The following is an 11,941-nucleotide window of genomic DNA, read 5'->3' on the forward strand; positions in this document are numbered from 1 at the left end:
TGTAGCCTTAGGTGAGGGATGGCTCAGACCTGATAACTCTGTTCTAAGTAACAGCATCCTCCCAGCCATAAGAACCATGTAATTTTACAGAATATATTTACTGAATTAGTCATACTGTTAAGGAGCAGAGTTCATTGCCTTACCATAAATAAAATGTTATGTTTTGTAGATGTTTGCCACACATAGATAAGATTATCAGTCATATACTTCATGTCATTCTGCTGGAATGATATTCTCTTCCAAACTGTCCCAGCATGAGGAAAATATTTTTTTTTTTCTTGTTTGGACAGCGGAAAACAAAGACAAGTATCCTAACAGCTTCTCTAACCTCTGCTAGTTGTGCCCAGAGGGATTCCAGGGATTCAGGAGCATGGGGAGGCAGAGCCTAGGAGCTCCTACTGGTATTTCCCCTCCAAGGAAAGTGCCTTGGGCCAGCACAAATTCTGTAGCTGTGACTTCACAGGTGCTGCTGGCAGTGCTGTGACAGCCTCTGCCACCAAGCAAGAGCACCTGCAAGGGTGGGATGATGTAGAGATGCCTCTCAGAGAACAGAGAACACCTTCCAACATCTGACAGAAGTAATGAAGGGGTGGTAAATCACTTCTGAAGGGTCAGATGGTAAAAAAATGTGAAAATAAGAGAGAAAAGGAGAGGGAAAGGGAAAGGGGAGAGGATAGAATCCTTGGAAATTCTATGTACAGGCCATTTTCTAACAATCTGTGTCACAATAAAGCCTCTGGATTTTAGAGCAGTGAAAATATGGGTTTTTCAGGTCCTAGTCATGATGGCCACACACAGCTTCTCAGCTCTTTTGTTTTCGAAATACATCCTGCAAATGCATCTGCTGTAAGCAGCACATGCCTGACACAACCACAGCTGGGTGACTCAGAGACATCCATCAGCCAGCAGTGCCCTGGAGCTGTTCCTCTTTTGACCTCTCCCACAGACAACTTGTTCTGGATTTTAGGATTTACGCAGTGGGTTTGGCCATCAAAAATCTTGGTTTCATTGCCCAGCTTTACTGGAACTCAGGGATCTCCTGGATATTTTTCCCCAGTCACCTTCATTCACTGCCAAAATCCTCAGCATCATAATGTTTACATCTGTTAATTGCTTTGAGTAACACAGATCAACACCCATTTCAATTAAAACTTTAATTTATTGGAAATTGCTACAATTACACTGCTAATATATGTAAATATCAATATCAGTTTAATTTTTTTTCAGGTTATTTTAACAAATATTACAAAACCAAATATAAGACAGGGCTGTGCATGCAGACAGGTCTTTGGCCTCAGTAAAAAGCTTCTAAATTCTTGGAGTGGTGACCGCTTTTGATGGAGGAGCTGGGGAAGCCTCCTTACCTGGGAGCAATCCAGAAGCAGCTTCATTTGTCCTGGAGGGGTCTGAAGAAAGCCAAAAAAAAGGGGAGACTGAGTCAGTATGAGCTGTGTGCACATTTCCCTTGGCAGCAATTGTACTTCTCTCAGGGACTATAAAATCCCAGATGCTCCCAAGCAGGCTTAGAAAGAAAACAACTTCTGGAGCGTTTTAATAAAAAAGAACTTGTCTGTTTAGCTCCCACCTCCCCATTCTCTTCTCCTCAAAACCAGCCTACCTTACAATTCTTTGTCAGGAAAGCACTGCCATAAGCCTCACTGCCAGGTCCTTTCCCCTCTGCACACAAGTGACAGAAGTTCCAGCTGTCCCTGCATGTGACTGACCCCACATCTACACGGACCCCAGGATTTTCAAACCCTGCACCACCCAAACCCCCCATGTCCCCCTGGTCTCACCACTCAGCTGGCTCGAGGGTGGTGGCAGCAGGTCTCTGCTCAGGGCTGAGTCCAGGTGCTGCTGGCAGTGGCTGGAAGCAGGGCTGGACACTTCCAGGCCGCCTGGCAGGTTCTCTTTGCGGTGTCTGTTCAGTCTCTTTGGGTCTGCAGGGACCTCGGGGTGCTCGGAGCAACACTCGGGGCTCTGCACGAGGAGCTGCGGCCCCGCAGAGCTGCCACCATCGTCACCCCGCAGGGTGACGGAGAGCTCCGGGACCGGGAGCTCGGGCAGTTCTCCTGAGCACGGTAGCCCTCCTGGCGAGGTACACCAGGTGGAGCTCTGGGAAGCACCGGGAACACCGAGCCAGCAGCGGCCCTCGGGCACGTTTCCCTGGGGCAGCACCTGTGCTTCTACCGGAGATTGTGAAAGATGGCCAGAAAGGCAGACTAGGCTGTCATTGGGAATTTGGAGGTTGCTCTGTAGAGAACAGCAATCCTTCCAGAGTTTTCCAGACTGTAAGTTTTGAAGTATCCCCATAAAGTCACAGCACTCACAGTGCAAGTGGCACCCACGAGAGCTTTAATCAGTCCTAGCTTTCACAAAGAGCCCCAGCCCTGCTCTTTCTCCGTGCTGACAGAGCCCTCAGTCCTCACTGAAAGGGCTGAAGCTGAAGGGTGCTGCGAGCTGGGTTGTGAACCAGCTCCATTCCCTGGCACTGGGGAGCTCCCTCTGCAGTGAGCCACAGCTCCTCCAGCCCTGCCACCAGCTCTGCGAGGGAAAGAGCTCCCAGCGAGGCTGCAGGCTGCACCAGCTTTGATCTGAAATGCAGACCCAAAGATCTCCCTCTTTCCTTGGAGGCCTTGCTAAGCTGGGGACCTTCAGGCATTTCCTTTAGTTACTGGATTGGAGAATTGTTTGGCCTCAGATGTTCTGCTGCTTGTTTTTCTCCTGTGTCTCAGGGAAGGGATCAGCACACTGGTACCACATTTAAGTAACGATTTGAGGCAAGAAATTTGGACTTTTGCACTGGCTTCATAATTTTGGTGGGGTTTTTCCTGTTGCTGCAAGAGTCACCCCGCTCAGTGCTGCTTCTGTACCAATGTCACCATGCAGCACATTGATCCATGGACCTCAGCTGGCAATGGAGACATCAGGGTTGGTGACACAGCTCCCACAGGCCAGGCTGGTGACACAACTCCCACAGGTCAGGTTCATTCATGGCTCTGTTGCCACACGGTGTCAGTGGTGCCAGTGCAGGATTTGAACCAAAGGCACAGGAGGCACTGAGGCTGCAGACAGGGACTGAGCTCTCCTGATCTCCCTTTCTGTGTGCCCAGCTCAGAGCAGCCCTTTCAGAGCTCTCTCCAGGAATGTGGGCTCTCCTCTTACCAGGCTCCTCAGAATCCAGGGAACTGTTCCCACTGCTTGTGTTGCCAGGCACAGCTGCCTCAGCTGCAGCCCTGTTCACAGCCTGCTCTCCTGAACACTCAGAGGCAACGTTGACATCCTCCTTAGAAGAGAAACAAAAACAAGTTAACTAAAGATCACTCTGTATTTTCTTGGAGTCATTTCAGGCACACAGTAACTATTCTTCTCCACTCCCAAGGGATGTGTAACTCGAGGGGAACACTGCCCTGGTGGTTCACATGACAAGTGTTTTAAACTGCTAATTAAAGTTGCCAACGAGAAGCACAAGCTGTCAAAAAATTACCTCCTAGGCAAAATATGAACTCAGAAAACCAGAATACACCAAATGAGGGTTCATGCCCTCACACTCTGACCCACGAGCTGTAAGTAATCAGCCACCAGGAATCCAGGTGCTGTCCTTGTTCCCACCACGGCTGAGCAAGGGCAGATGTCACTCCAGGCACTGCCAGGACAGTGCGCTGCAAACCCAAATGCAAAACACACATTTGTGTCTGTGAACCTCACCCCAGCCCACCCAACTGCTCAGACATGAAATTTTAACATGCTGCTTTTTGGAGCCCTCTGCTGCCACTCCAGATGTGGTTTGCAGACAGATGCCTTTAACTTGGCCATTTTGAGGAGCATGTGGGCTCCTGTAGGCTAAAAAGCACCACTTTCCATTAAAAGATGAATGAAAGAAGACTTTAGTTCTCAAGTCTGCAAGAAAGTCCAGACCCTAGCGCTGCCATCGAGCAGACTTACCTCCAGAAAGGAGGCCATTTCAGGCTGGAGCCCTGAAAGCTTCTCCTCAAAGAATCTGCCAACCCTTCAACAGCAGCTGACCTCGGGCTGATGGCTGCAGGTTGGGCTGGCTCCCTCGGTGCAGAGGTTGCAAAGAGCCCCCAGTGCCCTCAGTGCCCTCCCGAGCCGACATCAGCCTCAGTGCCACCACTGCCCTCAGATCCGCAGTGGCATCATTGCCCTTCATGTCCCCAGAGATGCCACTGCCCTCAGACAGGCGGTGCCACCATCGGCCTTAGTGCTGCCATTACCCTCACCTCTCCATGCTGCCCTCAGCTCCTCAGTGCCACCATCACCCTCACCTCTCCATGCTGCCCTCAGTGCCACCATCGCCCTCACCTCTCCATGCTGCCCTCAGAGCCACCATTGCCCTCAACTCTCCATGCTGCCCTCAGCGCTCTCATCGCTCTCTCCCCCACCCTCCTCAGTCCCACCGCCACCCTCAGCGTCCCCAGCGCCGCCACTGCCCTCAGCCCCGCGGCCCCCCAGCCCTCCATGGCTCAGTCCCCTCAGTCCCGCCGTGCCCCTCAACTCCCCGCCAGACCCCTCGGTGCCGCCGCTTTCCCACGGTCGCCGCAGCCCCGCCCGGGCTCCTCAGCCTCACGGGCTCTGCACGGGCTCTCCGCTGCCTCCGGCCCCGACGTCCCGCTCAGCCTCGGAGCCCGCGGCAGCTCCGGCCGCGGCTGCTGCTCGGCCCGTCCCCGCCCGGGAGCGGCCACAGCGGCACCTCCGGGGCAGCCGGCAGGGGAGGATCCCTGGGCTGGATCTGGGGGGAGAAGAGATGAAATAAGGAGAGGGAAGGGCCGGGTGTTACTAAGGGAATGCCACCACATGCCACAGGGAGCGGGGCGAGAGGAGGGTGCAGAACGGGACAGTGATTCCTGCTGACCGCCCTGGCATCAGGCACTTCTGCCAGGGAACAAGAGAAAGGATGAGTGAAAAGTGCTGAGAGACAGACCTGAGAAGGTTTAGTTGGCTATTTGAAAAGGCTTCTTCAACAAGAAGTGTTGTCAAACATTGGAACAGACTGCCAAGGGCTGCGGGGGTGTCACCATTCCTGTGGACATTTAAAGAAAGGCTAAATTTGGGACTTGGGAAGTGACTTAGAGTTGGGATTGGAAGTTTTTTGCGTTAATGTTTGGATTTGGTGAGCTGAGAGCTCTCTGCAGAGCTCACTCTGTGTTCCCTTCACTTGGTGATTCAGGTGTCCATCACTTCCTCAAGAGAGATTTTCACTGACAGGCGCTCAGGTCAAGCTCCCACTTAGTGACATTGCCCTCACCCCAACCCCAGCCCGATTATGCTCTCCGCAGGCTTGGAACAGGAGCAGCACGGGACATGCAGTTCTGCACAAGGGGGACCCATGTGTGACATCGGGTGCCTGTCCGCCCGGCCAGGGACAGCTTCGGAAGGCTCTGGGAGCCAGAGCTCTGCTGGGACACGAGCTCCGATTGTGAGCGGCGCGTTGGGAGCGGAGCCCTCCGGGGGGGACACCGGGGCTGCGGCGCACGGACACGGCACAGCCGGGGCACGCAGGCACAGCCAGGGACTCGCACACCCTCGTACACGTTGCTGGCCTTTATTGGCATCCGCAGCCCCGAGCCACAGCCGCGCTCTGCGCGCTCCTCGGGCCGAGCGAGGCCGAGCCCCGCGCTGGGCTCAGCGGCGTCTGCGGCGTCTGCGGCTGGAGCGGCGGCTCCGGCTGGTACCGGGAGCGGCGGGAAGCCCGACTCCTCCTGCGCACGCCCCGGCGGCGGGAGCGGCGGCGCCGGCTGCGGCTGCGGCTGCGGCTGCGGCTGCGGCTCCTGCGGGAGCGCCGGCGGTAGCGGGCCATGCTGCCGCGGGGCCGGGGGCGGCGCGCCCGCTTTTATAGCGGAGCGGGGCAGCCCCGCCGTGACCTCAGCGGGGACGTCGCCTCTGCGATGCTCTGGCATCACAAAGGGCTCCGCCGCATCCTCACTGCCGTGGGATACTTCGATTCCCTCGGATTGAAATCCAGAATTACAGAGAGCTTGTTTTAGCTGACTCTCCTCTAATAGCAGCAGCCTTTACCAGTAAAGAAAAAGGGAAATTGCGTAATTTATTGTTGTCATCTGTCTAACATAGGGCAGGTAAAACACAGATGCTGAAATGGTGCTTGTGGAAATGGAATGCAGCCATTTGTTACACAGGGATCTCCTGGTAGTGCTGAAGTTCATCTGTCAGGTGCCTTCAGCTTTCAGGAGCTAACGTGTGTTTGATCACTCCAGAAACAGGAAAGCAAAGGAGTATTGTCTGGAGATGCAGTGCTGCAGCTGGGAAGGATGCTGGAATGGCACATCCCACATGGATCTGGTACTCAGGAGCACCCAGCAGTGCCGAGTACTCAGAGACACTGAGAGCAGCACAGTTTGTGCAATGCTCAGTGTTCTGCTTTAGAGCAACTGGCCCTGCAGGTGAGGTTCCTGTGATTACAAAAGTAGAGTCCTGGGCATCCTGTGGATCCTCAGGTGCTCCTGGGCTCCAGCCTCCTCATCCCTTCCCTGGCTGCCACTTTCATTACCTGTGTTGTTCCATCACCCACAAGGTGCTCAATAGGGAGGTGACACTGCTGGGTGCCAGTTGTTCAATTAGCAGTGATGTCATTGCTGTGCATGGCAAGAAATGGCCAGCTCTATTCTATTTTCTTTGCAGACTACTCTAAAAGGAGAAAAATGCAAATTGAAGTTAAACTTTTTAAAATGTTTATGGTGCAGAACTATCAACATCCAGAGCCATTTTTTTTCCCATTGTCTGCAGTGTGTTTCCAACTGGTGTTTAGGACACCACGGATGACCCTATGATATTTCCCATCATCTTTATGATGTGACCCCATGCCATCTGTGCTTTTTTGCAAGAACAGGAATCAAGTCAACAGAGACTGGAAGAAGGACCTTTTATTTCTGCTTCTGCTACAGAATGACCACACCACTACTGAGTATTTTGAGAGTGGATACTAAAGAAGGGTCTGATAGCTGAACCAAGCTGGCCTTGCTGCTCCTGCAGTCCCTGGCAAATGGAGCTCTGCAAACACAGAAATGAAGGACAAGCTCTGCTGGCACTGATCTCTACAGGTTCTTGCCCAATACCACCACACAAAGCAGGGCTGACTTCAAAGACAAATGCAGCCTCAAGGTCATCCCCTGTGGCAACAAATTCGTGTTGAGGGAAGCTCTAAATCAGGGCATGGCCAGAGTTCTGGGGTAGAGGTTGTGGCTGTGCTGGACTAAAGACGGGAGCTTTGGGGAGAGGAGGAGCACTTGTCCCTCAGTGCCTGGCACAGTTTAGATTGTGGGGAGAAAGCTGAAGTCACATGGAAAAATGGGAATTTCCTGCAGCTGTTTTACTGCTGGTCCCTCCATAGTTCTTGCTCTGTGTAGGTGTTGGTGTTTGCAGAGAGAAGTTTGCAGCATTTCTGCAGAGGCTGCAGGCACTGGTTGCTGGGAAGGGCAAGAATAATCAATGAAGAGAAAACCTTGCCCAGCTCCTGCCAACATCCCTCAGCAGCTGGCACATGCTCAACAGGTCTGAGATGGAGTAAGAGAACAATGAAAAGTGTTCCTAATTAAATGCGGGAATAATTGGTTCTGAAAATAGGAATGTTCATTGTGGTAAGTCCGATCCCTAAAGGACCTTTCAGAGAAACACCTTTCAAGCTGCAGTGATCCTGTGGCACTTCAGAAAATTGGCCTGCAGTAAATATTTCCTTAATGGTTAGGGGTTTTTTGGGCTTAAAGAGATGATTTTGCAATTTTTCCCTCCCTTTTTCAGTTGATAAGATCTTGATCTTATCAGAACAGAAATTAACCCATTGAAACACACCAAAATGATGGCATAATGCAAGTGCAGGGATATTTGCCAGTTCAGTTCTCACATTTGGTGTTTTTCTTTGTGTTGTGGTTTTTCTCAGAAGCATCTCTGTGCCCTGTCCTGTGTGAGATGCAGCTGAGGTGCAGATCCACAGAACCACAGGGTCAGCAAAGGCTGGGGCACCTCTTGGGATTGTCCAGCTTGTCCAAGAGGTGGCTCAAGCCCTCAGTCACCCTCGTGGCCCGTCACTGGCCTCACCTGGCCAGCTGAGTTCTCTGTCCTTTGGGGAGGGGACTCCCATGGTGACATCCACATCATCTCTTTGTTCCTTGGTTCTTGCCCAGAGGCCCTGAGCTGCTCCACTGCCAGCTGGGAGCTCCAGCCACTGTAACCCTGCTGTTCTATAGAGATCCTGCGCTGTGCCTCCCCTGCCCTGCCCATCCCTCCTGAGGAGCCTGGGAATGTCCACCAGGGTTCTGTATTCACAGGACTCATCCCAGCAGCTTTGGCTGTCACTCCTGCCGAGGATGTCAAATCTCTGGGACTGGGCCAAAGCCTCGAGCCTCTCTGGTTGTGGATGTAGAAACATTCCAGGTGTGGCACATTGTAGCCAACATCTCCTGAAGCAGATGGAGGGATCCATTCCTGCTTGTTTGTTCAATTTTGGCACACCATGCCATGTCTTATAACTAGCGAGCCAGGTTTTGACTCTTTCTTCCCCCATCCAAGCCAGTTTAAATCTCTGTCAATGAGCCCCGCTGGCTCCTGTGCTGGAACTCTTTTTCCTCAGGGACAAAGGTGCCTCCCATCAGGTGTCAGAGGCTCAGGTGTCGAGTGGATCATTCTGTGGTGAACAAACCTCACATTTTTCCATTGACACCAAGCTCAGAGCCAGGCGCTGACCTGATGGATCTGCCCATTCTTATTGCTATAATTTAGTGCTTTGGGAAGAATTGAGGAAGTTAGCACCTGGGCTCCTGATCCCCCTGCAATCATCACAAACCCCTGAAGTGTCTTTTTATTTCCCAGTGACTTTTCTGTGATCCCTTTGTGAGTGGCTCGTTGTGGCGCAGAGCTCTCCAGGGGCTGTTTGCGGCAGAGGGTGTAAATCTGGCACCTGGGATGTGGCTTAGTGGTGGGATTGGCAGCGTTGGGTTAACGTTTGGATTTGATAAGAGAAAAGTGCTGAGAGATGCACTGGGGAGGGTTCAGTTGGCTGTTTGGAATGGCTTCTTCACCAAGAAACGTGGTCAAACATTGGAACAGAGTGCCCAGGGCTGTGGTGGTGTCACCATGCACATGACTAAGTGGTGGGATTGGTAATTTTGGGTTAACGTTTGGGTTTGACATAGACAGGGACTCGGGGCAAGCTTTCACTTGGGGACGTGCATGGTCACCCACGGACACACAGGGCCAGCCAGGGACACACACGGGCACCCATGGACATGAAAGGACAGCTAGGGTGTGACACGCAGGGGCAGCCAGGCACAGCCAGGGACTCGCACACCCTCGTACACATTGCTGGCCTTTATTGGCATCCGCAGCCCCGCGCCACAGCCGCGTTCTGCGCGCTCCTCGGGCCGAGCGAGGCCGAGCCCCGCGCTGGGCTCAGCGGCGTCTGCGGCGTCTGCGGCTGGAGCGGCGGCTCCGGCGGTACCGGGAGCGGCGGGAGGCCCGGCGCCTCCTGCGCACGCCCCGGCGGCGGGAGCGGCGGCGCCGGCTGCGGCTGCGGCTGCGGCTGCGGCTGCGGCTCCTGCGGGAGCGCCGGCGGTAGCGGGCCATGCTGCCGCGGGGCGGGGGCGGCGCGCCCGCTTTTATAGCGGAGCGGGGCAGCGGGACAGCGGCATCAGCCGTGAGGTCACAAAGCTCCCAGGGCAGCCCTTGTGGGGACAGAGCCGCCGTCAGCTGTGAGGTCACAGTGGCCACCTGGACACGCCCTGATACCGTGCTAACTTCTGTGATTTCGGCACACATATGCCACAACTTCAGTATGAGAATTCTTCAGGTCCTTATGAACGTTGAGGCATGTCGGCCGTATGTTTATTTTTGGCTAGATTGCTAATGTATTTGTAATTCCCTGGCGCTGTGCCAGGAGACAAAGACAAACCATGAGGGATTCCCACTGATGCTCAGACTCGAGGTGTGCTGACACTGATTTTTGCAAAATGTGAAAAATGGCGATCATTTGCTTTTAAAATTTTAAAAGTTTAATAGTAATAAAATGGTTATAAAAATAGTAATACAATTAGAGTAACAATAATTTGGACAATTTAAATTAGGACAATATTAGACAATAGAAACAAAGAGTTATGGACAGTCCAGGTACCATTTTCTGGGCAGCATAAGCCCGAAAAAGGACCCCCTATAAGAGAGGATTAACCCTTAAAAATAATAACCTGTTGCATATTCATACATCTCATACATGATGCATAAATTCCATTCAAACACAGGATTCTGTCTGGTCATCGTCAGCTTCTTCCTCTTAATTCTAATGGCTTCATCTTAGATGAGCGAGGTTGGAAGAATTTAGTTTCTTCTGACAATGGAGCAATAAATTCTCTTTCTCTGAAAGATTTAGGTGTTCCGTGGCTGCTATCTCGGTGCAAGTCCCTTCTTTGGAAAAAAAGTATTCTACATAGCATAGTTTCTATTTTAACATTTTGTTACAACCTAAAACCATATTTAAGAGACTACTTAAAAGAATTAATACAACATTACTTTCCAACACACATTCATTTTAATATTTGCAAAAAAGCCAATCATAAAATACGCATTTTTCACAAAAACGTAGCCAAAGGATTTGTTCAGCCCCCAGACTCCACCCATCTGAGCTGTCTTTGGTGCTGCTTTAAACGGAAGAACATGAGATTCCAAACTCCGCAGAAACGTTTACTTGCCTTAATCCTCTTTTTATCCTTCATTCTTAGTGTAGCCCTGACTACTGTGAAGAATGGATGCCATTCTGCACAACAATGTGTCTTAAATTAAGAGACCAATACAGAAATTTGGCAACAGCGAGCAGAGTCCTGGCACCCATTGTCTGCTTCAGCCAGGACACGTCTATGAAGTGAACCTTATTTATTTAAAACTTTAGGTAAATGCCTGTAAGGCTACGTCTGTAATTACTTAATCTTGTTTATTTATTGAAGATAATGTAAGCTAGCATCAAACTTTTGTATTAAAGTTTGTAACTTTGTAAATTGTAACTACTTATGTTGTTGTTTATTATCATATTTGAAGCTGGTTTTTTTTTTTCTTTTCCTTTCTTCAAGGTTTTATATAATAAATTGAATAGTAGATCCTGGAGATCCGGTGTCTTTACTGTGCAGATTTTAAGAAAAATATTGTAGGGCAATGCTCTCAGGTACATGGGATAGTGGGGAAGTCATGTGCAGAGCCACTAGTTGGACTTGATGGTCCTTGTGGCTCCCTTCCAACTCAGCATATTACGTGATTTTGTAATCGGTGGAACAATTTTGGAATTGTTCGGTGATTAAGAGAAGAAATAAACTGAATAGACGGGAGAAACGGCATACGAGGAACGAGAGAATCTTTTGACGGTAGCCGCCTCAGCCGCGGCCGCCCCCCCCACCTTCAGCCGCGGCCGCCCGCCCGCCTCAGCCGCGGCCGCCCGCCCTCTGCCAATTCCGACCCGCCCCGTCCCGCCCCTTCTCGGTCCGTCCCTTCCCTCCCTTGCCCGCCCAGTTCCGCCCCGTCCCTGCCATGGCTGTCGCGGCCGTAGAGGACGCGCTGAAGGAAGCGCTGGGCACAGCCGTGTTGCGGTCGACCGGGCACGTAGGGAGCGGCTGCATCAGCCAGGGCCGGAGCTTCGACACGGACCACGGCCGGGTGTTCGTGAAGATGAACTTTCAGTCGGAGGTGTGGCGGGATGGGGATCGGGGGCTGCCGGGGGTGGGCAGGCCCGCGATGGAGGCAGCCTTCCGGGCCTGGTGTGGCAGCAGGAGCGGGGCAGGGCCCGGCCCTGTGCTGGCCCTGCTGAGGCCACACCTCGAGGGCTGCGGCACCTCCGGGCCCTCACACGGGGAATGGAGGGGCCGCTGCGGGGCCGGGGCAGGGAACGGAGCTGGGAAGGGAATGGAGCCCCAGCAGGGGGTGAGGGAGCTGGGAA

General features: G+C 52.4%; 1 protein-coding gene across 1 annotated transcript in view; it reads left to right on the plus strand.

Moving 5' to 3' along the window:
- The first annotated feature begins 11,495 nt into the window (after positions 1–11,495).
- The window catches only part of LOC103823225 (ketosamine-3-kinase-like), a 5,729-nt gene continuing 5,283 nt past the window's right edge, over positions 11,496–11,941 (plus strand). The window contains exon 1 of the mRNA XM_050986922.1: positions 11,496–11,724. Coding sequence (XP_050842879.1) covers positions 11,536–11,724 — 189 coding nt within the window. The 5' untranslated portion in view covers positions 11,496–11,535. The remainder of the gene's footprint in view (positions 11,725–11,941) is intronic.

Source organism: Serinus canaria, chromosome Z (genome assembly GCF_022539315.1).
Source record: "Serinus canaria isolate serCan28SL12 chromosome Z, serCan2020, whole genome shotgun sequence".
NCBI lineage: Eukaryota > Metazoa > Chordata > Aves > Passeriformes > Fringillidae > Serinus > Serinus canaria.